A 24,080-nucleotide genomic window follows, 5' to 3' on the forward strand; every position below is an offset into this window, starting at 1 on the left:
TGTGACTCGTGATCTCAGAAGCTGCGAGTTCAAGCCCCACGGATGGGTGTAGGGATTACTTGAAAACAAGAATAAAATCTTGAAAAAAAAAAAAAAAACCATCAACAACAGTTACTGCCAGCGTATACTTTTGTGTAGTTTGAATTGCTTAGGATGAACATTAAACATTTTCAGTAGAAAATCTCATTTCCATCATTTAAAGCTTAATTTTCAGATTTTCCACTCTGTAGATTATGCAGGTCAAATTATAAACTGCAATTAATTGCAACAAACTGAAATTAAGTGCATTTTGCATGAGCCCCAAGTTTTTCAGGATTTTATCTCCCAGCAATGATTTCTGTATTTTTTTAGTATCACAGAGGAACCTCAGTATTAGCCTGGGGACAAACAAAATAGATTCCGAAAGCATTGTACTCTAACCAAACATATATGTACGGGTCATCTGCCATTTTGGAGTTTGCATGGACCTCTGAGAATTTAGTAGTGTTGTACTAAATTTGTGATCAACATTAATATTCCCAAGCCTGCTAACAACACTTAGGTCTCGGTGCTTTACAAGACCCTGAAAACATGACTTGATTACATTTAATTTGATTCCAATTAAAAAGCACTTAAGAAGTTTCTGCTGAATTAGATTACACTGAATGTTTCTACATAGAAGACACTTCGTTACCAGAGGCAGCTTTAATTTAAAAGGATCACAGAGAGTGAAAAACACTGTTCATTTTAATAAAACGGGCTTAGCCCCATATCATCATTTCACAGTTGCACGCTGTAGATTTTGGTGTATTCAATTCATGTACAAGGGCACTGGCAGAAACAGCTTTAACAGTGAGTGCCTCCTTCACAATTCACCCAAAACAGATCTAGTCACATGGCTTTTGAGTCTTAACAGAAACCAGAAATACCTGTGAAAAGAACATTTGGATAAAAACGAGGCAATCATATCGAGGCACTGAAATGAAAATACTGCCTCTCTGCTGAATTTTGAAGCCATGAATAGTACAACTAATTAAAAATGAAAAGGAACTTCTGACTTCCGACCCAACAATAGCCAAATAGACGCAAGGTGTCACCAAGCCATAGGACTTCCTAAAACACAGCATCTTCCCTTTTAAACAAAGACCACCATGAGATCAAATACTGATGTCTTCAAATCAGGACAAACCAAAACGTTTTTGTCTTCCCAACAGCGTTAAACAATTTTCCAAAGTGTTATTATTTTACAAGCCCCGGTTTCTTTTAGAGTTCCAAAAGGGAAAAATTATGATTAAAAACAAAATGATGATGAAAAACAAATGTCCGAAGTCAGTTATTTGGTACTAAGCATAAACCGCACGGCTAGCTTTCATTGGCTGGAGCTCTGCAGACACATTGGGCATGCCCGTGTCTGAGACTGCACGAATAAAGGCAACTCTGTGGTTTGTGGTTAGTGATTAAGCACCAAGTCGACTTGTTTTGTGTGTGTCCTCGTACAGGAAAATCTGCAGCATTTTGAGCGTTTCACGCTTGTAACAATGTCTTTATTATGCCTTCCAGAATTAATTGACCTAAAATCCAGTGACTCTACGATATATCTATCGGATAATTAGAACTCTAAGGACCAACAAATAAAACACATTATTGACTCTTAGATCTTCAATCAAACAAATATTTACAGCTGCAATTTGCAAAAATTATCTCCTTTTGGGTTGGCCTCATTTCAAAATCTCCGCTACTGACCTGAGGCACATGAGCATCATCCTCGTGCGGCTCCAAAATTAGAATTCACACGTGCAAACAATGCTACAACCATCACAACAACCTGCACCCACCCTCACAGCCCAAGTGGGTCTCTTCTGAAGGCAACTCAAACTTTAGAGTTTTAAGGTTCTCTGCAAGTCTGCCTGACCTTGTGACCAAGCACAACAAGGGGGTGGGGAAGCGGGAGGGAGGGAGTAGTGAGGGACAGTGACCTGGTTTAGTGACCAGTAACCATAGATATCAGAGAATGTGCTTGTTGTCAATGACAGTTGCTGAAATCTGTCTATACCACACTGCAACAATCAATTTTGTAAATGATTGCAATAATCAAGGAAATTGCCTAATTTATAAATCCTTGCGTACAGCATTTTAATGGATTCCTCCATTTTAATGCTGATACCTTCAGAGCTAAATGAATTGTTGTCCAGGCTGTCATTACACAAAATGATAAAAACATTCCGTGTGGTGGGGAAACCACACCTCATGGATATTCAGGCCCTCAACCCATAATCATTCATTAGTGACTTCCGTGAAAGTTGCACATCCCTCAGCTTCCAGAAGGGCAGAAGAGGCGGCTTGTGTGTGGGTCGACGCCTTGGTGGAAATCCCTGTCAGGGTTGTGAAGTCTGAACACGTTACCTTTTAGCCGCACAGGACCGCACTGCACGCGTCCCCTGGTTCTGAAGGCACCACACCGTGATCGTTCTCCTCTTGCCCCTTTGTGTCTAACGCCGGGCCCTTCTCCTCCAAGCCTCAGAGTCAGCAGGTGGGGCCGCCGTGAACTCAGACACCGTGCAGCCCATCAACACGGACGAGGCTGGCTACACCCATACGCCCCAACAAACGGGGGCGGCGTCTCAACCCTCACACACCTGCTCCCAGGTACCTCTACGGACTCCCACCTGGAAAACCAGGCTCCGCACTTGAGCCCCTGCCCTGCGCCTGCCAAGGCACGTAGCTCGCGCTCCTCAGTCAAACCTTGGCCAATTGATTCCAGCCAATAGTGTGCTGTCAGTACTTTACTTACTGCTCAATCTCACTAACCTGACATTTATGGTGCACTGATTGGCCTCTGTCAGTGGTGCGGGTTGTAAATTCACTTTGAAAAGCTTTGTGTTAACAGCCTTCAACCGGGCTCCGAGAAGAGTACGAACAGGCAGCCTGACAACTGCTCGACCTCCTGCCCTTATTACAGTGAGTAAATCAGGGTTTGAGCCATTAGGCTGGAGCCTGGGGCCCACGCAAAAAGGATTGACATGACGAAAGGTCAACCTCTGTCACACATGTGTAACAATTTGGATAATGGAATTCTGTAACTTATCTGAGCGAGGTGGCTAATGCTTACAAGGAAAAGTCTACCCTGCTCTGCTTTCTCTGGCTTTTATGCTAAGTAGTTGTACCGGAGTCTGTATTTCTTGTGTAAATACACAAGGAATGTCGGGACCCATGAAATCTTGGAGTCTACGAGATTCTAAAAAAGAAAGGGAGGGGGAGAAAGGGAGAGAGAGGGAGACGGGGGGCGGGGGGGGGGGGCAATCCAGCAGTGGGTCTAGGCATGGCGTTCTTCAGATCGGCAGAACGAGAGGTTTTGGATATTGTGGATGTGGTTCCTCAGCTAACAAATCCATAAGGTTATACTACCACTCTAAGTGATTTCTGGGGAGCAAAACAGACTTAAATAATTAAAAGTGCCATAAGTGACACAGTAAAAGACAGAGGCTCCCCAGCAAGCTTCCTTCAGCCCAATGTTACCATAGCCACGTTTTCATCAGCTCACTTGCTACCACTGGGGAGGACAGACTTCATCTGTCCAGTAACCTCTGAGCTTGGGATTTCAATTTCTTGACCCTGTTTTTAAGTCAGTGTGGAAAAAAAAAAAAAATCACAGGATGTAAGAAAAGATGCGGTTGTGGACACGAGAGACTTATGAATTATTTTCTTCACATAGCCAAAATGCCATCAGTAAAAGCCATCTGTAAACAACAGATAAAATGAACTAATGAGAAATATAGTCCCATGGATACAGAACACATCATTCTTCATAAAATATTTGCAGTTAAATCACTGGCGTGTCACACGCATATTTAGATTAAACCTCACTAGTGTGAGAATTTCCAAACGGCTGCTCTACGTATTTATTTTCTTAAAGCAGAATCATTTTCAGACCCAGAAAACCACCAGTGGCACTGTGCAGGGCGATATGTAAATGTAACGGACCAGGACTGTAAGGGCCCTTTTCGAAGCCAATGTTAAGTCCTAAGTTTTGATTTTTAGCACAATGCTGGAAACGATTCCAAGAGGCGGCAGATGGTTTTACAGTGTATGTAAAACTACAAAATGCTCGCACTCTATCAAATGGGCACCACTATAAAAGACATCTTCGAATCAAATGAGGCAAAGCCAAAGAGATACATCAGCTGCTACTCTGCAAATTTAAAACCTAACAGTACTATGACTATAGTTTATTTTTAAGGAGAAATCATATTTGGACTTCATGAAATTGACATATTCAAAACCAAGCTGACAAGCAGGCTATCACATGAAATGATAAATCACTAAGAAACACAATTTCTACTTCATTATAACTGGAACAGCCACATAATTCTATCCCCTAGTGCTTTGGTGAATCAGGCCAAATGCATCAAAGTCTATAAAGCAAAAATATGGACCATATAATTATGGTACTATCACCGGAACAACTTTAGAATGACTTCAATTTCATTTTTAAATGACTTTAATTTCATTTGAAATGATTCATTTGAAATGATTTTTTTCCAACATCTAAATACATACAAATGAGTACAGTCCTATATATGCAATTGGGTATTTATAAAAAGCTAAGTAATACATTTAAAATATGAAATCAATTCATTTCCTTCTAGTACCGATTATGTATGATGGTTGTGAAATATAAACATTTAGCAACATGTAATATATTTTTAATATTGGTTTCATCAACGTCTTTTGACCTAAGCTAAATGGTAATGATGAAAAATAGACCATTTGCTTAAAAGCAAACCTCTTATTAAATCTAGAATATCATGGCATAAAATCAAACCACAAAAAAAAAAAAAAAAAACCCGCATTATGTTATCCCCCTTGATTTTTCTGAAGAGAAATAATGGAAGGTTTTCACGTAGTGTAAATGAAAAGGAGACACTCAAATTTACTGAGGCAAAGACAGGTTCTATAAAATTAAAGCCCTTTCCAGTTCCTTGACTATAATCCTAACAAGTCACTACCTTATTTCAATGAGCAGAACAATTTTTCTAGGGCGAAAATAAGTGTAATCTATTTTGTCATTGTCACTAAAATTTCCTGTTAAATCAGACTTTGATTTGAAAGGCCTGAGCAATTCTGGCCTATCTTAAATGGTAACTTTATTTTAAACTTCCGTATTTTATATCCAATAGAATTTCAAGTTTACACTATGTACATTCCTCAGGTCCAGTCATATTAAATTCTGATGTTAAGCAGAAAGGGGAAACCATGTGCAATTAGATTAATCTATCTCTAGGGAAAAAGGGCACATTAATAATTGAGATAATGTTTTCATGAATGTTAGAATCAAATGTGCCTTTTCACTTCTTTATTAGAAAACACATTAGAGCAAAATTATCTCACTCTCATCAATAAGACCTAATTGCTGAGAAAGACTATGTTTTCTTTGCAAAATATTGAGAAAGATTTTTCTCATTATGGCCAAGTAGCTAGAAATATACCATGTATCCAACTCTTACTGGAATAAATGTCTATAAGCAAAGTGAGTGATTGTTTAATCCATCCTGTAATGTTTTTGTTTTAAACTATCTGAATTTACTATTTTTTGTAAAATACATTAAAATCTGATTCTAAAAGAAACTGTACCCAGCCCCTCCCCAGGAAAAAGACTAGCAACTTGGCTTTCAGTTTGTTAATCTCCTTAAGTCACACACACCAAAAAAAAAAAAAAAAAAAAAAAAATCACTTGGACTTCTTCCTTAAAAAAGAGAGAGACAGAGAGAAAAGAAAAACTCTTAGAATTTTCCGTAAGTACCCCAAAGAGTCAAAATATATGGAAGGTAATGGAATGATATTTAACTTTCTTTAAATTGCTCTATTTTTAAGAACCAGGGTTATACACAAAGCAAATATTAACTAAAAGATGATAGCACACTGACAAAACAATCAGACAAGCTCTCCATGGCTGATGTATGTTAAATATTAAAGAGCCATTTTCTACAAAGAAAATGGAGGTTTTAATGATTAAACAAAGGGAGTAACTAAGGTGAATCTGATTGTTTCTGTAATAAGCCTTCATGTGTATAATAAAGTACAGCCATACTAAAAACAATGAACTGTAAACTGAAACAAAAATCCATCATCTACTTGGAAACAGTGACGGGAAAAGATTAGCAATCCATTTATTGTACTGAAATAAAGATAAGTAACCCTGGGAAGATCCATCAGGACCTGAGTATTGAACTCTAAATATAAAGACATTTCTTCATCAGCCAGTAACTTGGAAAAAATGTGAGAAGAGAAATGATTTCAGTTGACTTTTAAAATGAAATGGTAATGCCTCAACTGCTTTTAAGTTTTTAAAGATCTGTTTTATGTCAACCTGAGATTCTGGAAGATATCTGAAAGAATGTGTTTTTTTCAATGGATAATTATTACATGAGTCATGAAACAATTATTGCCAAAAGTTTCCTATCGATCTACCGTATATCCCGATTACTGATTCTTTCCTAATACGAATCATACAGTGATTAAAATTTTTTCACAGTAGAATTTAGGTTTGAAAGCAAAGGCTGACATGTAAGGAACACCATTTGGAATCTCCTGTTATATATGTCACTAAATTCAAATCGGCACATTTCAGAAAAAGAATAAATCATAATGCTTAAAATTAACAAACTCAGACTCTATAGCTTTAAAAAAATTATACTAATAAAAACCTGAAACCCATTAAAGTAAGTGTTGTATCTTACAAATGGACATCGGCACTAAGTTACCTGGCCCCAGTCCGTCACATTTTATAGGATCTCCCAGGAGACAGATATATTTTGCACGGCTGCAGTTTTAATATCCCTTCGATCCCCTCAATGTTTACTTATTCTAACTGTTCTTACAGATGATAAAAATAAACAGATCATGTCCTGAAATTAGGAAGAGGGGCCCGTAAATCATTTATGCGTGCATACTCCCAGCAAGTCTTTTTTATAACACAGAACCAACTCACATACCTGAAGCTACAGGTAAGACGCACTTCCTATCGACTGAGGGATCAACAACAACAACCCTCAAGTCCCACTCCTTATTTGAACAATTTCAACTTCACGTACAAGGAAAGGTACAAGAGAAAGACTCTACAGTTTTCAGTATTAAGATTTATCATTTTACTCTATATGCGTAGTGATCTCCAGCCAATATACCAAGAATCCAAATCCTTTAAGAAAAAAACCAAAAAAAGAAAAAAAACAACAACAATGAACGATGGGATTTTTTTCATGTTTATGGCTTTGTCCCCTGGCACTCTAAAAATAGATGAGCTCAAAACGTGAGGCAACCGAGGGCAATATAACAGTGTTCAGTCTTAACATCTGCACACAGAGCAAATCCGTACCATTGAACAACTGCTTTAAGATCTCAGAAAAGTACTGGCAGACCTTTAACTCTATGATATTAGCACTCCTAATAACACTACTGGAACACGAAAAGTGCCTGGAAGTGTTTTATAAACTTTAAACCGCATTGGAGGTTACAACTAATTAGTCAGAAACAAAAACCAACTGGGAAATATTTCCAAACCAGATGCTTTGATTATTTCCCACTTGTCAGTTTTTCCAATCCCCAGAGCTCTAACTCCTAACCTGGCTCCATGTACCAAGCCATTTTTCTCCCACCATGTTTTCCTGTGAAAATTTCTATTAAAAAACAAAAAGACAAAACAAAAGAAAACACTATTTGGTAACATAAATCTGCCCCTTGTTCAAGAATCCTGGTCTGAAAGATGAAAAACGTGTAACTGTTTTCCAATTTAGGAGTGAAATGGAACCTGCAACCTGGGCCCACAGCCCTAGCAGGTAACTGTAAGGTCTATGCCACCCATGGCCGCCACGTGGTCATCTTGGGCCAGTGCGCTGGGAGCTCATACACTTAGCTCCTCCCCCTTCCAAGAAGGTTTTACAAACACAGGCCCCAGCAGCCCATCCCCAACAGCCCTGTAACAGTTCTGGAGGCCGGGTTTGTTTTTCACAATGCTGTGTCTCCAGGCCCTAAGGTAGTGCTGGCCAGAGTGCTCAGCAAAAATCCGAGTGGATTACTGAGTCTCCCGAGTTTTGGTGACTGACCATGGGGCTTCTCACAATGAGCATGCCCATCTTGACAGGCCAGCGAACCAAGTGTGTGAGACATGTTGCTGTAAAAATGACCATGAATGGGGACTTCAAGTCCACACCAACTTGGCCGCTGGCACTTGAGAGGCTTTGTTTTCTGGCTGTTCCCACTCCATTACACTGCCTGGCCTCAGTAAGATCTACATATTGCCCTAAGAGTAAAACTTCTAGCATCTTGTATTTCATAAATCACTCCATGGGTGAGAGGTGGCTACAACTGGTTGGGGGGGGTTACCTATGGCCAAGAATCTGCCTCTTCAGAACTGGATCTCGATAATCAACCATAAAGCTTTGGGAGGAATCTCAGACTAACATTTTTCAAGTACACTGTTTATTTTTAAATAATAGCGTGAGATAAGATTGTGCCACTGAAGTATTACCATTAATTGGGTGATATCAAAGTGCTCCGAGTTTTCCTATGTTTTGATTTCCTGTCTTGTTGAAGACTATGGAGCTGTACTTTGTCAGAGAAGAAGCAGAATTTGTGATTTCTCATTCACGACAGGAATTGCTTCCTTCGGATACTTGGGAAGTTATGAAACATGTTGCAGTCTAATTCAGGGTTTACAAAACTGTTTTTATCTGGGAAAAGGAGCCTGGCTCTCTTCCTCCTGGTCAGGCTTATGTTCCTTCTTGCCCAGTGCCCAAAAAACATCCTGGAAGAGCTCAGAATGGGGCACCAGATTCTTCTTACACCCCCAATGTCCACCCTCCTCTGCTCTATCACCTCACCTGCGTTTTCTTTTTCTCAAGATCCAGGGAGACCAGCTGGAGTAGAGGCCTGTTAAGGGGGTTCCAACTTCAGAAACCTGGAGCCCCTGTCTTCCTGGCTGCGTACCTCATCACTGCAGGTGCTGCCGATATTGGGCATTTGCGTGACCAGAGAAATCTATTCTCCACTACCTTCTGGAGAACAAGGGAGGCTCTCCCCAAAAATGCCTTCCTCCGCCCCTGCCCCCACCAAGGGCCAGGCTCTTTGCCGGCCAGAGCTCCGGCTGGTTGGCAAGGTGCTGGGCGGCGAGTGACTTACCTCCCAGAGATGCTGCGTGTTCCTCACAGCGCCGGCCTGCACCTTCTCCGGGGGCAGGAGGACGCCCTGGAAGGGCCCGATCCAGGTGCCCTGCTGGATCCTCTGCGCCGCGCAGATGCCGTAGGCCAGGCCCGGCACAGTGCTGGTGCACAGGCACACCTCCCGCGGCAGGTCCCGGAGCCACTCGGGCAGCTCCGGCGGGGGCGCGGCGGCCGCGGCGCTGCTGGTGCCCACGAGCCGGCGCAGCGAGTGCAGCGGCCCGTGCATGGGACACTCGCCGTTGCGGTTGTCCGCGCACATGTCGCAACCTGCCGGGAGACAGGCGGGAGGGAGGGAAGGAAGAAGGTTAACCTGCCGCTCGAGGCGGCCCAGCCTCGGGTAAACCCCGGGGACAACAACATCCCCCTCCCGGGTAAGCCATCTGCGAGGGAGGTGAAGCCACTGCGAACAGGGGGAGAAGTAAATATGCACCTCTCCCCTGGAAATCGCAGCACCCACATCGGCCTGGTAGGAGTCGAGACCCGGGGCGCCCCAAAACCCCTGCGAAGTAGGTGAGGATGGCGTTGCCGTCTCTGCGGAGCCCAGGGCTCGCGTCTTGTCCTCTAGGTCTGTCCCTCTCCCCCTCTTCCCGTCGGTCTCTAGTTCCCACTTCCCTTTCTCGGTTCCCAGGTGTTCTCGCTCTACCGGATTTCCAGGTGTGTTTAATACGCGAAAAGAGCGTGTCTCTTGCTCTGTCTTCTGTCTCAACAGAGATTGCACTTTGATCACCCGGGCGTATCTGGTTTTCCACCTTCTACAATTAAAGAAAATACTTCTAGAATCACCAGGGCAGGTGGGCAACCCACCTAGCACAGAGCGTCCTTCCTACTCCTAGGGACCCCCACACCAGAGGGCGGAGCCGGTCTTGGCTCCCGTGGCGCCGAAACCCCAGACAACCGCCAAAGAGGGCGCACTGGCGCTGGGGTCCCTCTCGAGCCCCGGCAGCACTCGCTCTGGCCACTCCAGCCAGAAGGGCACGGGTGGAAAAGGGGAATGTTCTGGCAGGTTTGGAGTACCTGTCCTGGAGTGCAAACTCCTCCCAGAAGCCAAAAAGAAACGAAGAGCAAATTTAAGGATCAAGATAACGGGTCGTTAAGGATCAGAATAATGGCTCGGTGGAGAGGGCCCCAACTCCCGCCCAGACGGCCGATCCCCAGGCTGAATGCGACTATCTTGAGTTATAAGCGAAGGGAAAGCTGTTGTGAAGAGGTCTCTCGCCAACATTCCAGCAGCCAAGGGGATCCCTCACCCTCCTTCTGGGCGGGGGACCTGTGGATGCCCAGTGTCCCTCGACTAAAAACTGGATGGGAAAAGGCCAGGCGGCCGCGGGAAGCAGGGCCTGCGGCGACCGCGCTGTCGGATCGCAGAGCCCTCCGGGTTATTAATGGGCCTGGCGGAGCCGCGGTGTCTGCGCCCGGGGCCCTGCAGACCGCCTCAGGGAGGCAGCCTGGGCACCCGCCTGAACGACCTGGCCTCCCCGGGGAACCCACGGCGCCCCGGCGCAATGGAGTCCTATGGCACCGAGCATCAGAGCATGCTCTCAGGCGAGAGCTGGGGCACCAGTGGATACGCCAGTGCTGGGTGACAGCTCATCCTTGGGGTCTCAAAGCACCTCCGCCTAGCTTTGGTCGCTGCCAGTCCTGGTGGATCACCTAAGTGTGCCCTCTCCGTGCTCAAACAGAGGAAACACCCACGTAACTTTGGACAAAGTGGGTCATCAAGGAAGGAACCCCTAATGGCAACCAGCCACGGTGAGTGAACCCCCCTTGTTTCACAGCAAGCTGAGGGGTGACCATCATGTGAGCATCCTATCTCCGTGGAGAAGGGCTCCAGCTGGCTGCGCCTTCCCCTCAGTCAGCTATTCCCTCACTCCTCCCAAGAGAGCCCAGGAAATGACAGGACCCTCTGACTGCAGCGTCCTGGAGGCGTCCCCAGGCCTCTCAAGTGAAAAGCAACAAACTGGTCCTACAGGCAGGAAGCGTCCATGCCTCTGGACCTCCATCGCACAAAAGCTCCCCCTTCTAGTAACAGACACTAATGTAAATACCGTCAGGCTCTGCTTTTGACTTCAGGGCCTAGATGGAAGGTAGTCCTACACTTACCATACGTCAGCCCTTCCAGATACACTTCACACATCCTCTTAAGCTTCTGATTGTGAAAACAGAAACTTCAAGACAAAGGCGGAATGGAAAGAAAGACAATAAAAACTCAAAGTCACCTGCCGCATAGTGTTCCAGACACCTATCTTGAGCCGAGCAATCACCCTATCATGATCCCTGTTTTGCAGATGACGCAATTTGAGGCTTCATGAGCAATGTCATGAGACCAAGGCTCAGAAACTAGAAAGTGGTAAAGATTCAGTCAGGTTTGCCTGACTCCAAAGCCTCCAGACCTAAAGATCTAGGGAGACCAATGAAAGCTGGGAGAATTGTATACCCAAACTCACAATCGATAGCATTATTTCACCGACACCACTCTTTGGGAGATGCAAAATTTGCTCTAGCACCGGTCAATTACAAAGATTTCTAGATCTCCCTCCCACACTCTTGGGCTTGGGGCTGTGAGAAGTATGGAAAAGTGAAGAGGTGATGTCTACAATTTTGAATTTTAGTGTCTGACCTCAGAGATGACCGTTCAGCACCTGAGCAAAAAGAACTTAAAACAAATGACAATGAACAAAGGCAACAGGCCCATAAAAATAAAAATAAAATCACCCCAGGGAGTTGCTTAACCCACTTTCCTTTCTGGTTGGCTCAGTGAACCAGGATAAGAAGCAAGAGCATTTGGTATTCACTCCCTATCAGTCCAACCCCAGAGATTCTGTCAACTTCCAACGTCTCCACCACGTTCAATATCACACCAACTACATCAGTAATAAAATGAGGAAAAGTACCAACTCCAGCCACCACCCCCACAGACAGCAAACACACTCCCAGTATTTGTGATGCATGGTAAAACTCTGGCTAGTCCTTTCTTTAAGAAGTCCTCTTTAGATAGCTTTACTTCTCTACTTGCTATGTTTCATTGGCCTCCAGCAGGTGTTGAAAAACCCAGTAGTGGCATTTTGCTGAATCAAAAGCTGAGTTTCTCCCAGTATTGAGAAAACTACCTGTGTGTGAAGTCCACAGCAGAGCGAGGGAGGCCAATCCACTCTAATTACATGAGTCTTAATTTAGAAACCACTTCAGGTTGCATCAAAATATTCTGCTAGAGAAGTTGACCAATTACATCTAAACACAGTTCTATCCTGATGCTGTTGTTTTTCACTCTACAAAACCTCTGCCATTGAAAATAATTGGCCCCTGGCTTAGGTCTCTGAGTCCCAAAGGAGTCTGAAGAAGCTTAAAACATGTGAGGTAGTACTCAGAGAGTGTTTTCTAGAGACAAGCCATAAACACCTAGAAAAGGTTTGAGGGAGAAGCTAGCTAGACGCCCAAACTACACCCCCCAAGATGAATTTTTTATATGCTGTATATACATTTAATATATACATTACACGCAGCATTCCCTACCAAGCAATACATAAAATGCAAGTCCATTAGTATTCATAAAGAGCAAGCAAATGCATGTTCCTCGTTTCTCCTAGAATTAGGGTAATTTTTTGTACAGTTCATAATTATTATTTGCAAAGTGTTTTCTCCATCTGTGAGAACGACTATCAGATTCTCCAAGCAAGATAGGCTGAAATGCCATTTTAGCACTAGGCAACAGAAGAGACCAGGGTCCCTCCTCTACCTTGAATAGATCTGTTAGTGCTCCTGTTGATGGGTCCCTGAATAAGGGAAGGATGTGTCACCAGGTTCCAGACCTCCCTACTGACTTGTGAAGGCCAGGCCCAGTGTAGTGAAGAGCAGACTCTGACTCTTCATCTCACACCCTAGCACGCTGTTTGAATCTTTTTCCGAGTGCGTGCACTACTTGTGCAAATGCAAATGGAGTAAGTAAAGGGGGCCGAGCAGGCCATGGTTTCCTTCTCTGGTGTTTCATTTCTGGTTCTAGGAAAGGTGAAATTTAACACGTTTCGGGACTTTGTTGCTGTCTGCAGAGGCTGGCGGACGCGCGGGAAGCCCCCGCCACACCAGGCCCTGGCTCCCCGACGCCTCTCGGCCGCCGCCTTCGCCTGCGCCCTCACTCATCCTCTGGAAGAGAAACGGAAGGGCCGCCGAGAAGCCGGCCTCTCCGCCTGGGCGGCGGTAACAGCTAAGCTATAAATCCTCCGCGACCGCCGCCGAGGTCGCGGCCCCCGGTCCCGCAGGCCGAGCGCGGCGGGGCGGGTGCCCATCGATCCCGCCCGGGGAGGCGCCCCGGGAGTGCCGCCTGCTGGCAGCTCCGCGAGAGCTCGGGGTGCGGGCGCGGGGTCGCCGGGGTGCGGCGACGGGGCGGGGGGCGGGCTGAGCCCTGCAGGCCGGAACCTCCCACGCCGGGGCGCACGCCCCCGGGACTCCAACCCGCGCTCTCCGCGCGTCCTCCCACGCCAGCCCCGTGCCTGGAGGGCAGGCACGGCCAGGCCCGCCGGGGGACTCCCCGCACCGAAGTCTGAACCTTGAACGCCCAGGCCCCTGCCCCTTCCGGCCAGCCAAGGCCTTTCCTAGAAAACCAGAAGGGGCCGCCGCCACTGCCGCCCCTCCCACGGATCGGTGCCTCCACCCAGCAGGGGTCTTTTAGGCTCCCCCGAGGGGCTCTAGAGGCACACCCAGAAGGCGAGGCCGGTTAGCCCGGCCACCGGGAAGGGGAGCCGAATGTGGGCGCGCCGAACCTTCTCGAGGACTCTCCCGAGGGGAGTTTAAAGCTCCCCGCGAATCGCGGGCGCGCTGGGCTTTCCCTGTTCCGCCTGGCTGCCGGCTTGGCCCAGGGACCAAGAGGGAGAGACAAAAGGGGGAGGGAGAGAAAGAAGGGGGGAGGCAATGTGGATTTTATTTGTCTTTCGATGACCGTATTAATAAATTAAATGGGAGCGCCAGCGTGTGCGGGCGAGAGAATATTGGGCCGAGATAAACCTCGCCGGCCCCTGCCCCTGCGAGGCCGCCATATACATTGCGGAGATGATGAATAGGAGGGAGAGGAGATCGAAGCGGGCCTGGGCCGACTCCACTCTCTCCTACAAAACTATAGGGCAATTAATTGTGGCTTGTCCCCTCATCCTTCATCTCCTGGTGGCACATATCGATGGAGATTACTGCTGATGGACCATTTTATCACCTTAAATAAACAGTCGCCACCACTCCTAACCTCAATCTAATATATGGCTCTATGTTCGGTTTCAGGGCGCTAGATAACGAATAATGTAAAATAGCTAAATCATGTGTGTTACGGGATGGGGCTGGGCCTGCACACAAGAAGAGAGAAAAGAAAAAAAGAAAAATAGAACAACACAAAAGCCCACACACTGACTCCGAGCCTCCCTCCCACCAGGGACCAGGTCTGAAATCTAAGTCGCAGGCGCTTGACAGCGGGGACGCTGGGCGGGGGTAGGGAAGCCGGTGCCTGGGTGGCAGGAGGACGTCACTGGGGGGGTTACTGGGCTCAGGAGCTCCCCAAAACAGGACCTACGTGTCCCAACCGGTTGGGAAGAGATCGGGGAAGGTCAGAAAATACTCACCCTTCTTTCAGCTCTCTAACCCTCAACAGGACAAACCCCAGATTTCTTTCTCTACCACAGCCCCTCTCCCCAAGCGCTAGGAAAGGGTGGCGCTACCAACAGGAATGCTTTGCACCCTACTCCTACACCTGGGCACCTGCCAGAGCTGTTCCCACTACTGTTCCCTGCGCAGCAGGGCTCCCTCTGAAAAAGAAGGAGGCAGAGACCTCCAGCTGGGGAAGTTGCAAAGTGCCCCTACTCCACGCGAAGACACTCGGGGCGGACTTAGCTCCCACCTCCCTTCCCACACAAAAAAGAACATCTTCACATGAAAGGTATGCGAGGAGGCAATCAGCCCGGCCAAGAGACTGCCCAGTATCATTCGTACAAACACCAGGGGCGCCCTGTGGCCGCCTTTCACTACCTTGCAAGAGTAGTGGTGGGGTCTTAAGCAACGCACCAGCTCCCGGAACCCCACAAGAGGCCAAAGCGAAGGAGCCTGACGTAATCAATGGCTTCGGGCAACCAGGCAGCAAATGCGGGCAGTGACAGAAGAAAAGGAAGAGAGACCCCATCCTCCGTTTCTACTACACAATGCCGACCGGTGTGAGGACGGTGGGAAGAAAACCCGGCAAAGAAGCATTGGGAGAGTCAGTTCAAAGAGTACTTCAATCCTGCGATAAAATAACCCACAGAGTTAGATAAGAGAAATACAATGGAAGAGTTTACGAGGGGCTAGCTTTTACAGTTTCTGCTGTTTTTAAGTGTGTGTGTGTGTGTGTGTGTGTGTGTGTGTGTGTGTGTGTGAAAGAAAGCCACAGGACCTTCTCTATGGCATTTGCCAAAGATGCCAGTAAAGTTTCAAGGTCAAAGGACTGTTAATGATTCCTATGTGTTACTGGGTTGTTTCTCCCAGGCAAAGGGTTACTCTTCTAAAGGGATAAGGGAAGTAAGGAGGTCCCTTTCTTTGCCTTGTAAGAAAAAAGAGAAAATGTCCCAATATCCTTTTTAATATAAAGTAATAAAATGAAGCAATGCTGAGTGGTCATTTCACAGAATTCTTTTAGAGCAAGATGGCAAGAGGCTAAAAGGAAACCAGGAAAATGAGCCGCAGGATAAATAGGTGCTTCCCTCTGCCTGCCTCCCACCCCACCTCCCCCCACCCCACCCACTTAGAACCTGGGAATGGGGCAAAGCTGTGGTTTTCACCATCTTTCAAGTAACTGAGAAACTTCCCCCCATCTAAGGCAGGGGGGGAAAAATGTTTCCCACCCTTTGCATTTCTGTTTTGTTTTGATCCGCTCGCTAGATTAAACTCAATCACTTCTCACTCCATCTTTGCAAAAACACATCCCAAGGTTTCAAAAGAGCGAGGGCTCTTGCCCAGAGAAGTTTCTGATAGAATGGCAGGCCTGGTCCGTCAGCATTACACAGAACGGCCTCAGCTTTCTATTTTCTTTCTCAATTTCTTTCTCAATTTCTTTCTCCCTTAATTAGGGAGAGACGTGAAGTGTAACTCTAATAGGACGATCTGACTGTCTTTCCCTTCGTGTTTTCTGTTTTCCCCTGCACTTGGCACAGGGAAGCCGTCCAGTCCACTCAAAAGGGGATACCAGAAGATTAACACGATAGGAATAATTTAGATAAATCATAAATCATCTCCTCCAGCCAGAGGAAAAAGTTACCTGGGCAATAAACTGGTTCAAGAGCCACATATTAATTAGCAATCTATCCCAGTTCTTTCTCAGATTGATCTAGGTTCTTCTCTGGTGAAAATGCCCTGAACCTCAAGATTGCTCTGCAAACAGTATAGGAGCTCAGGGCACAGCCTGGGCTTTTGGGGTGTACTGCTGGCATTTTTTTCCAATACTCGTTTAATTCAGAAGAGAAACTGCAAGCTCGATGACGCACTCTAAGCCCAAAATCACTATGTTTTACTTAGCGGTCAGAAAATATCTTCTCCAAAAAGCATTTCTTGTCTTTCTTAATTCACAGTTGTTTTTTTTTTAAAAGAACTGCTTTGAAAGCAACACATTCAAGAAATTCAGTAGGAGATAAGTATTTTTTTGAAATCCACTAGGACAATATAATTTTCCAAAATTTTCTAAAGCTCTGAAATCCAAAAGTCTTCTTAACTGCAGGGCAAATTCGACTTGAAACCCTCATTTTAAACTGGTACTTTAGCCTCAAACTCTAGAGAGGAAAAAAAGTAAATACAACTGATCTTTTTGTTAGTTGTAATTATCTCCATCAGAAAAATTATCCCCATCTCTTATGAAAAGACTAAAATACCTCCATCGCTAGGGTCGTGTCCAGTGTTTTCTCATCAAAGTAGCGACACCGGGAGCCCTTTCGCTAAAACCCGGAGTTATTTTGTTTTTACAACGAATTAAGAAGTTCTTGGAGCGGGAGACATTCTGCAAGAGGGGACTTATTCCAGCGGAGAATGATAATACATGTTTATCATCCACTTTCCTCATACAGAAACTAAATTCTTCAGAAATGAGATGAAAATAGCTGAGTGAGTGTCGATCTCTGGAATCCTGTATCGCTTTCCACCTGACTCTCTTAACCTGCTTTAATAGGCTCTCCAGAGACTCTGGAAGTCCACTTAGCACTTACACCAACTGCCTTAGGTGTAAGCATATCATAACTTCTGATATTACGGAAATAACTAGAGACCAAGCAATGCACATTCTTGGTCTTCATTTAGAATTTTGCTTCAAGACCTCCCAATGGACCTGTACTGGTGAGGTCTGAAACTTTGAATAAAGGATCGAAGCGGGGAAGAGAACTTCCAGCTTTAATTAGGCACTTGCCATTCACTCGGAAACAAAGACAGCGCACTGTACGAAACTAACTACTGTCACTCTTATTTAAAAAAAAAAAAGAAAGAAAGAAAGAAGGAAACCACCAAGCATGCCTACGGACTGCGAACGTTTACACGATCAAGGGTGCACGGAGAACGCGGGATCCGCAGGGAACCACCCTACCCTGAAGTCGGAAATGTTTTCTCATTAAGCAGTTGGCAATTTTTCTTTTTCCCCTTTTCTAAATAAACAGAAGATCCAAGAATCATGCCTGCCTGCAGGGAGAGACTGACCCAGCGTCGTCCAAAATTCCTACTCCAGCGAGGCCCGGCCAGCCAGCAGCTCGCGGCTGGTCCCCTGCAACCCCACGGCCCGAAAATGAGCTGATGTAGTGAACTCCAGAGAGAAGGCAGAGAGAAGGAGACCCAAGCCCTGGGATTCACGCGCCCCAGAAATGCTGAGAGTGCCTCCCGTGTCCCGCTAAGGCCAGGCGAAGCCCGTCTCCCACACTCCCCAGCGTACGCTGCTAGGACCCTCCCGGCCCCGGGCACAATCCCGCGGGAGGGCGGAGATCTGAAAGTCCGGTCCTCGAGCAGCGCGGGTCTTAAAGGCTTGGGGCTGCGAGGCAGGGAACGGGAGGAGGACAAGGTAACCCCGAAGTGCCACCCGGCATCCCAGCCGTTCTCTTTCCTTCCCTAACGTCGGGAAAATTTTGCCACCGCAGTCTGGGACGTGCAGAGCCGCGGCCTGGGCCAGCCCGCCACCCGGAGTCCCAATCATCCGACCCGCTTCCCCGATGGGCGCCCGCGCTCGACGGCGCCAGCGCCCCTGGAGAGCGCGCGCGGGCTGCGGCTACATACGGTTGTTGGGGTCGCTGGTGTGCTGGTTGAGCGGAATGATCTCCATTCGCTGCTGGCCGTACAGGTAATAGTCCAGCTCCTCCGCGCTGCAGCGGAAGCGCGGGGCGCCTCGGGCGTCCACGCCGCTGCCTCCGCCGCACTTGGAAGGCCCCGGGCCCGAGGCGGCGCCGAGGCACAGGTCTTTGGGGGGCAGCGGCTCCGCGGCGACGGCGGCCAGAGGGGCGAACACCGGCAGCTGCGCCACAGGCAGGGCCGAGAGACCCGCCAGCGCGGCGGCGGCGGCAGCGGCGGCGCAGGAGGAGGCAGAGGAGGCCGAGTTGGAGGAGGAAGCCGGAGTGGAGGAGGCGGAGGAGAGCGAAGCGGGCCGCGGGCGCAAGCTGTCCGGCGGCGGCTCTGCGCGCTCCGGGGGCGGCGGCGGCGGCGGGGGCTGGAGGGGCTGCGGCGCGCCCAGGGGACCCGCGGCGCCGCCGCCCTTGAGCGGGCCGCCGCTGCCGCCGTGCGGGAAGAGTTGCTGCCAGTGCTGCAAATAGGCTGGATCCACTTTGAGGAAGGCCGAGCCGCCAGGGTCTCCGGGCTTCAGCATGTCCGACCTCTCAAGCTGGGGGCAGAGGGCAGAGAGGAGGGTGCGCTTGAGCCGGGCCCAGGGCTGGGTGCGAGAGGGGCGGGGAGGATGACCGCCAAGACCGTGGAGCAAGGGCTCAGCCCTGGGCTCCGCCTGCGGCAGCCCGGTTCCCCAGCTCCCTCTTTCCAACTCCGCTGGGGCGCAAAGTTTACTCTGAAGCGGCGGCGCCTCGCGAAGGGAGCTGTGTGCACCCTGCCTTGCCTCCAGTCCGAGGCGCCCAGCTCCCGCCGCGCACTGTTGAAGCCCGGCGCAAGGGCGCTCGCCCGCAGAACTCGGCTGCAGGACGCAGCCCCCGCCCTCAGCAGGCGCCCGGAGCCGACCCGAGCCGGAGTGGCGCAGAGCCGGAGCGGCTTTGGCCTCCGGCGCCAGGAGGCGGGACAGTCTCGCCCCCCGCCCCCAGCCCGGGACCTCCAGCCTCCTATCCCCGGGGCCCAAGACCACCGGCCCCAGACGAGCCTCGCCTTACCTGGAAACTCCGAGCCGCCGGCGGGTGCGTGCGTGCGTGTGTCTCGGTGGGCGTGGGGGAGAGTGTGCGTCCCGGGTGCGCTACATGCCCCTGGGCCGCGGAGGGGAGAGCCCAAGATGTGATCTGACCGCCCGGAACCCTCCCGGGCTGCGAGAGATGGGCGTGGAGGCCCGCGGAACGCGCTAGAGCAGTTCAGCCGGGAGCGCGGGCCGATCCGGCGCGGATCGGAGCCGCGGTGGGCTGCTGCGCTCGGCTGCCGCCGCGTCCCGGTTCCTCGGCTCCACGCTCTGGCAGCCTCCCGGCTGGACACGTGGGTTTTACGACAGCACAAAATACAAGTGTGTGTGTGTGTGTGTGTGTGTGTGTGTGTGTGTGTGTGTGTGAGAGAGAGAGAGAGTGAGAGAGAGAGAGAGAGAGGTGGAGATGGAGAGTGGGGGGAGGCGGTAGGCAGGCCAGAATAACGAAGGGGAGGGGAGAGGGAGAGAAGGAAGTTCTAACTCGGTTGGATCCACACACGGCCTGTGCCCCTCTCCAGCACAGATACCTCCAACGCCTTCCCACCCACCCACCCCCCGCTCGTTTTTTGGCGTGACGTCTCCCGCTCTCCTGTTGTCTCTTCCTGTCCATGATAAGTCTTTTCTAGGTACCAGCTCACTGCCCTGATCCTGAAAGCAGGGGAAACACGAAAACCGGAATGCATCTCCTCACGCGCTCGGGTGTCCGCCTCGGAGTAGGCGCGCCCAGCCGGCGAGTGGACTAAGTCCCAGTACCGGCTTTGCGCTTTTGTCCGGCTCAGTTTTTCCAGGAGTAACTGCTCGACTAGCCCGCCACGCAACTCTCAGCAGAAATCCTGGCCGGGGGAGGCAGGGGCGGGGCGGGTTGCGCACTGGTACGAAACGCTCAGTTTGCAGCGGAGAAGGCAGGCTTTGGTGAGCTGGTGGGCGTGAGGCCGAGGGTCTCTAAAGGGCAGCTAGTCCTGGCGGGACTCAAGTCTGGCCGCGGAGCTGGGAGGCGGCCGCAGTGGAGTGTCACACGGCTTAGCGCTAAGCCCACCCACTCTCGAGTGGTCTGCCTGGGGAACTCGCTCCTTCTCCTTGTGGGCAGCGGAGGCAAGTATCCCGGGCTGCGTAACACTTGGTTAAACTGCTCCCGGTTACCGGCGAAGCTTTTTGCCTTTGCTGCTAGGGGCTGCCCCGGGGGGTCGTGCAGAAGCCTCTTGCCCCAAACGTGGCGTCGGCGGTGCAGGCTGGGAGAGCAGCCCCACCCCCACTCTGACCATTCCAGGTGCCTTGGAATGCCCCGCTGCCCTTCCCTGCGCGCTCTCATCTCCAAGATTTGGGCACCAGCCCCCTGCCCTTCCAGGCAGTGGCAGTGCTCGGTGGGGGTAGGGCACGGACAGGGTGTGTGAAAATGACCGGCTCGGGCGCTTTCCCAAAGCCGGAGTTCTGTCCACACTCAGAGGGAAGAAATGACATTTGTCTTTCCCCAAACAAGCCAACTTATTTAGCACCCGCCACTCTGAACAATTAATAGCCACTCCTTACTGATTTCTTCTTGTTTCTTTTTGTCTTCCCACCACTCCTGTCGCCTGAGCCTGGGAACCGCGCTGTTTAGACTTTGTCCGGGTCTCACGGAGGATGCCTCGACGCTGATTGGAACACAGTTGGACCGAAAATGTTTTGACTGGCGTCGTTGTGACAAGGTCATCAGTCATTCTTGGACAGATTGATGGTATCCAAGTTTAAGGCCAAAACCACGAGGGAAAACCCACGTGCTGTGGACCCCCGAGGCTAACCGAGCACTCTGAGCGCGGGCTTTGAACAACCCCATCGGAAGGAGACTACGAAGTTCCAGGCCCGTTTCAATTAATTTGCTGGAAGAACTGCCCAAGAGTAGCTGCCGGCCCACGGGAGAAGGGGCAAGCTCTCTCTCTCTGACACTCTCCCAGTTCATTGCTGAGGAACGAGGAGGCTTCTCTGTTCTCTGGGAGAGACGGGGAGCCCGGACGCTGCGGCAGCGGCCCCGCCCGCCTCCTCCTTGTTTGGGGCCACGCCGGCTACGCTCAACTGTTTGGTCCCCAGGGCTGGCCGTCTCGGAGAACTCCTCCCCATACAGCCCTCCAAACAAACTTGGAAATCTCGAGATTTTGAGACGCTAGTTAGTTGCAACAACTGTCGTCCCGCCCCCAGGCCTCCTGCCGCCCGCACCCTGGGAAGCCGGAGGTGGGGGGGGCTCCCCTTCGTAGCAAGATTAGCTGATCGGTCAGGGAGAGCTTCGGATTGGCCAGGCGCGGGTAGGCGCTTCAAGTTCATTCCGCCTAGGAACCGCGCGGAGAACTCATTATCATTAACCCCATATTACAGATGGGGACACTGAGGCTCAGAAAGTAGGTTGCCTAAGGTCCCGCCACTAGTGCGTGATGGCAACCGCGTCAGTGAGGCGACATGTGTATTTTCCTGCCCACCCTAGTCAAACCTCTACCCTCACCTTCGAGACCGACGCCAGAGGGGCGTAGGGGCACCTCCAGGGAGGTTGGGCTTCCTTGCTGTGAGGGCCAAGGGGAGAAGCAGGGACTGGAGCGGAGCCTCAGCCTCTTCCTGGGCCAGAGTGTGGAGTCCCTGACTCATCAGGTTCGCCCCCACCCCGCTGCGGCCCTGGGAGTAGGCCGGTCTCAGGGCGAAGGGACCCTAGGGCCCAGAGGCCTTAGGGAACTTGCGTGAAGGAGGTGACTGGAAGTTACAGCGAGCGCTCAGAAGGCCCGGGAATCCAGGAGCTCACACAAAGGTCTGGAGGGGAGTGTGGCGGGAATCCTGTGCCTCCCCAGTCGGCCCACGACGCGGGGCGGGGCCCTGCCCTCACTCAGAGGAGGCCCGAGGGGCTGGGCTGGGACAGAGGTCAGCGCGGTCCCCCCACCCTCGGGCGCCGAGCTTTGTAGTCCCGACCGCCCGTGGCCCCGGGGTACTCAGTGCTGCGGAGGCCGCCACCCCACCCCCCACCCACCGGCTGATCCTGGGCCCGCGGCTCGCCCTGGCACATCTCGTCGGTGGGGCGTGGGGGTGTTTAGAAAGTGAGGCCACCCGTCGCCAGGACATGCACCCCCCAAATCCGCCCCCCTCCTCTTCATTATTGAGAAGAAGACCGCGGAAACAAATCACTTGGACCACTTAGGAAGCGATCAAACCTTTATAAAAATCCATCGCTCCCAAATCGATGGATGAATATTTGCTGGGAATTTGTTCCAGAGGAATAAATAAGGAGCGTGAGTGTATTAAATGCAAACGGGGGGACACGGTGGTGTTTTTCTTCATTGATTAATGACCTCTAAAATAAAACAAGTGGGAAGAGGAGCCGGGATCGATAAATTAACTACCCAAATTCATCATTTTCTCCAGCAATTTTTTTTTTTTCTTCCTGAAAATTATTCTCGGGAAGCCCATTGTACCCTTCGCTGGGAGGGGAAGAAGGAAGCTGGAGGGGAGAGTGGGGAGGGAGTGCCAGGAAGGGGCAGGAAAGCGACAAGAGGATTGGGTCAGGGAGACCCTCTATCTGATTTCGTTTGACACACAATTTTAAAGTTTGCCTCTCGTATTAATTATTTTTTTCGTGATGGAGGAGGGGGACAAATGGTCGGTTGCCTTTGACAGGACTCCAATAAAGGATTCAGCAGCTCTCTGCCCTCGGCGCTCCCACTTCTAGGTTTAAGGTCATGGATGGCTGAGTTAATAATTCATTAATATAGACATTTATTCAGAAGGGTTCTCTGAGACCCGCTCTCCCGCCTCCTCCCAGAGATTTATTTTCCTGGGAAATGGAAGGGAGGGGGGAACTATCCAGCTGCAGGTGAAAGGAAGGAGGAGGGAAAGGGAAATGGAGAGAGCTGGACACAGCTAGGAGGAATCTTTGTCCGGCCAGATTCACGGACAGGTCCCTCTAGCCTGCTGACAAAAACTTGGTAGAAAATGTGGCATCCGAACAGCCCAGGGACCGTGGCCTCCAACATTCCTTTGCCTGTGTCTACATCCGTTCACTCGCCCTTATTCCGAAAGCCCCATTCCTCCCCGCTTTAACATCGGAAGAGCCTTCTGAGGACCCGGGAATGCAGGCAAAAGGGGGAAATCTCTGGATAGAGACTAGCCAACCCCCTCCCCCGGCCCTGTGAAGTTCCCAGAGGAACTTTGCAACCGGCCCAGAGGAAGCTCCATTCCTAGGGGCACAGGCAGCTTCCGGTGGGCACTACCCCTTCAGAAATGGGGATTTCTGAAATGCGGCATTCAAACAAAACCAAATCACAAAGTCCACATCTGCATGAAGTTTATGGTCAAGTAAAGGAGTTGTGAGATGCTAATAAGTGCAATGAAGATCAATAAAGGGTGTTAGTATTTGAAATAGGGTGGTCTGGGAAGGCACCCCTTCCAAGGTGAAATTTGAATAGATACTTAAAAGTAAGGGGATGACTGCTTTGTGTGTGGAGTGGGGCATTCCTGGCCCTATCCTCAGGGCCCCAGGGCTAACTTGGTAAAAGGGGCCTCCTCTGAAGAACCGCCAAGGATTC

At 49.6% G+C, this 24,080-nt stretch overlaps 1 protein-coding gene across 2 annotated transcripts in view; it reads right to left on the reverse strand.

Moving 5' to 3' along the window:
- Window positions 1–19,660, reverse strand: part of PRDM6 (PR/SET domain 6) — a 235,380-nt gene extending 215,720 nt beyond the window's left edge. For both annotated transcript variants that reach the window (XM_086705400.1, XM_086705395.1), the window contains exons 1-3: window positions 19,529–19,660; window positions 18,441–19,038; window positions 9,154–9,461 (exon numbers count right to left, since the gene is read on the reverse strand). In XM_086705400.1, the coding sequence (XP_086561526.1) occupies window positions 9,154–9,461; window positions 18,441–19,023 (891 nt within the window). In that variant the 5' untranslated portion in view covers window positions 19,024–19,038; window positions 19,529–19,660. The remainder of the gene's footprint in view (window positions 1–9,153; window positions 9,462–18,440; window positions 19,039–19,528) is intronic.
- Window positions 19,661–24,080: the final 4,420 nt, after the last annotated feature.

Source organism: Puma concolor, chromosome A1, assembly GCF_028749965.1.
Source record: "Puma concolor isolate L17-30 chromosome A1, mPumCon1.1.hap2, whole genome shotgun sequence".
Lineage (NCBI taxonomy): Eukaryota > Metazoa > Chordata > Mammalia > Carnivora > Felidae > Puma > Puma concolor.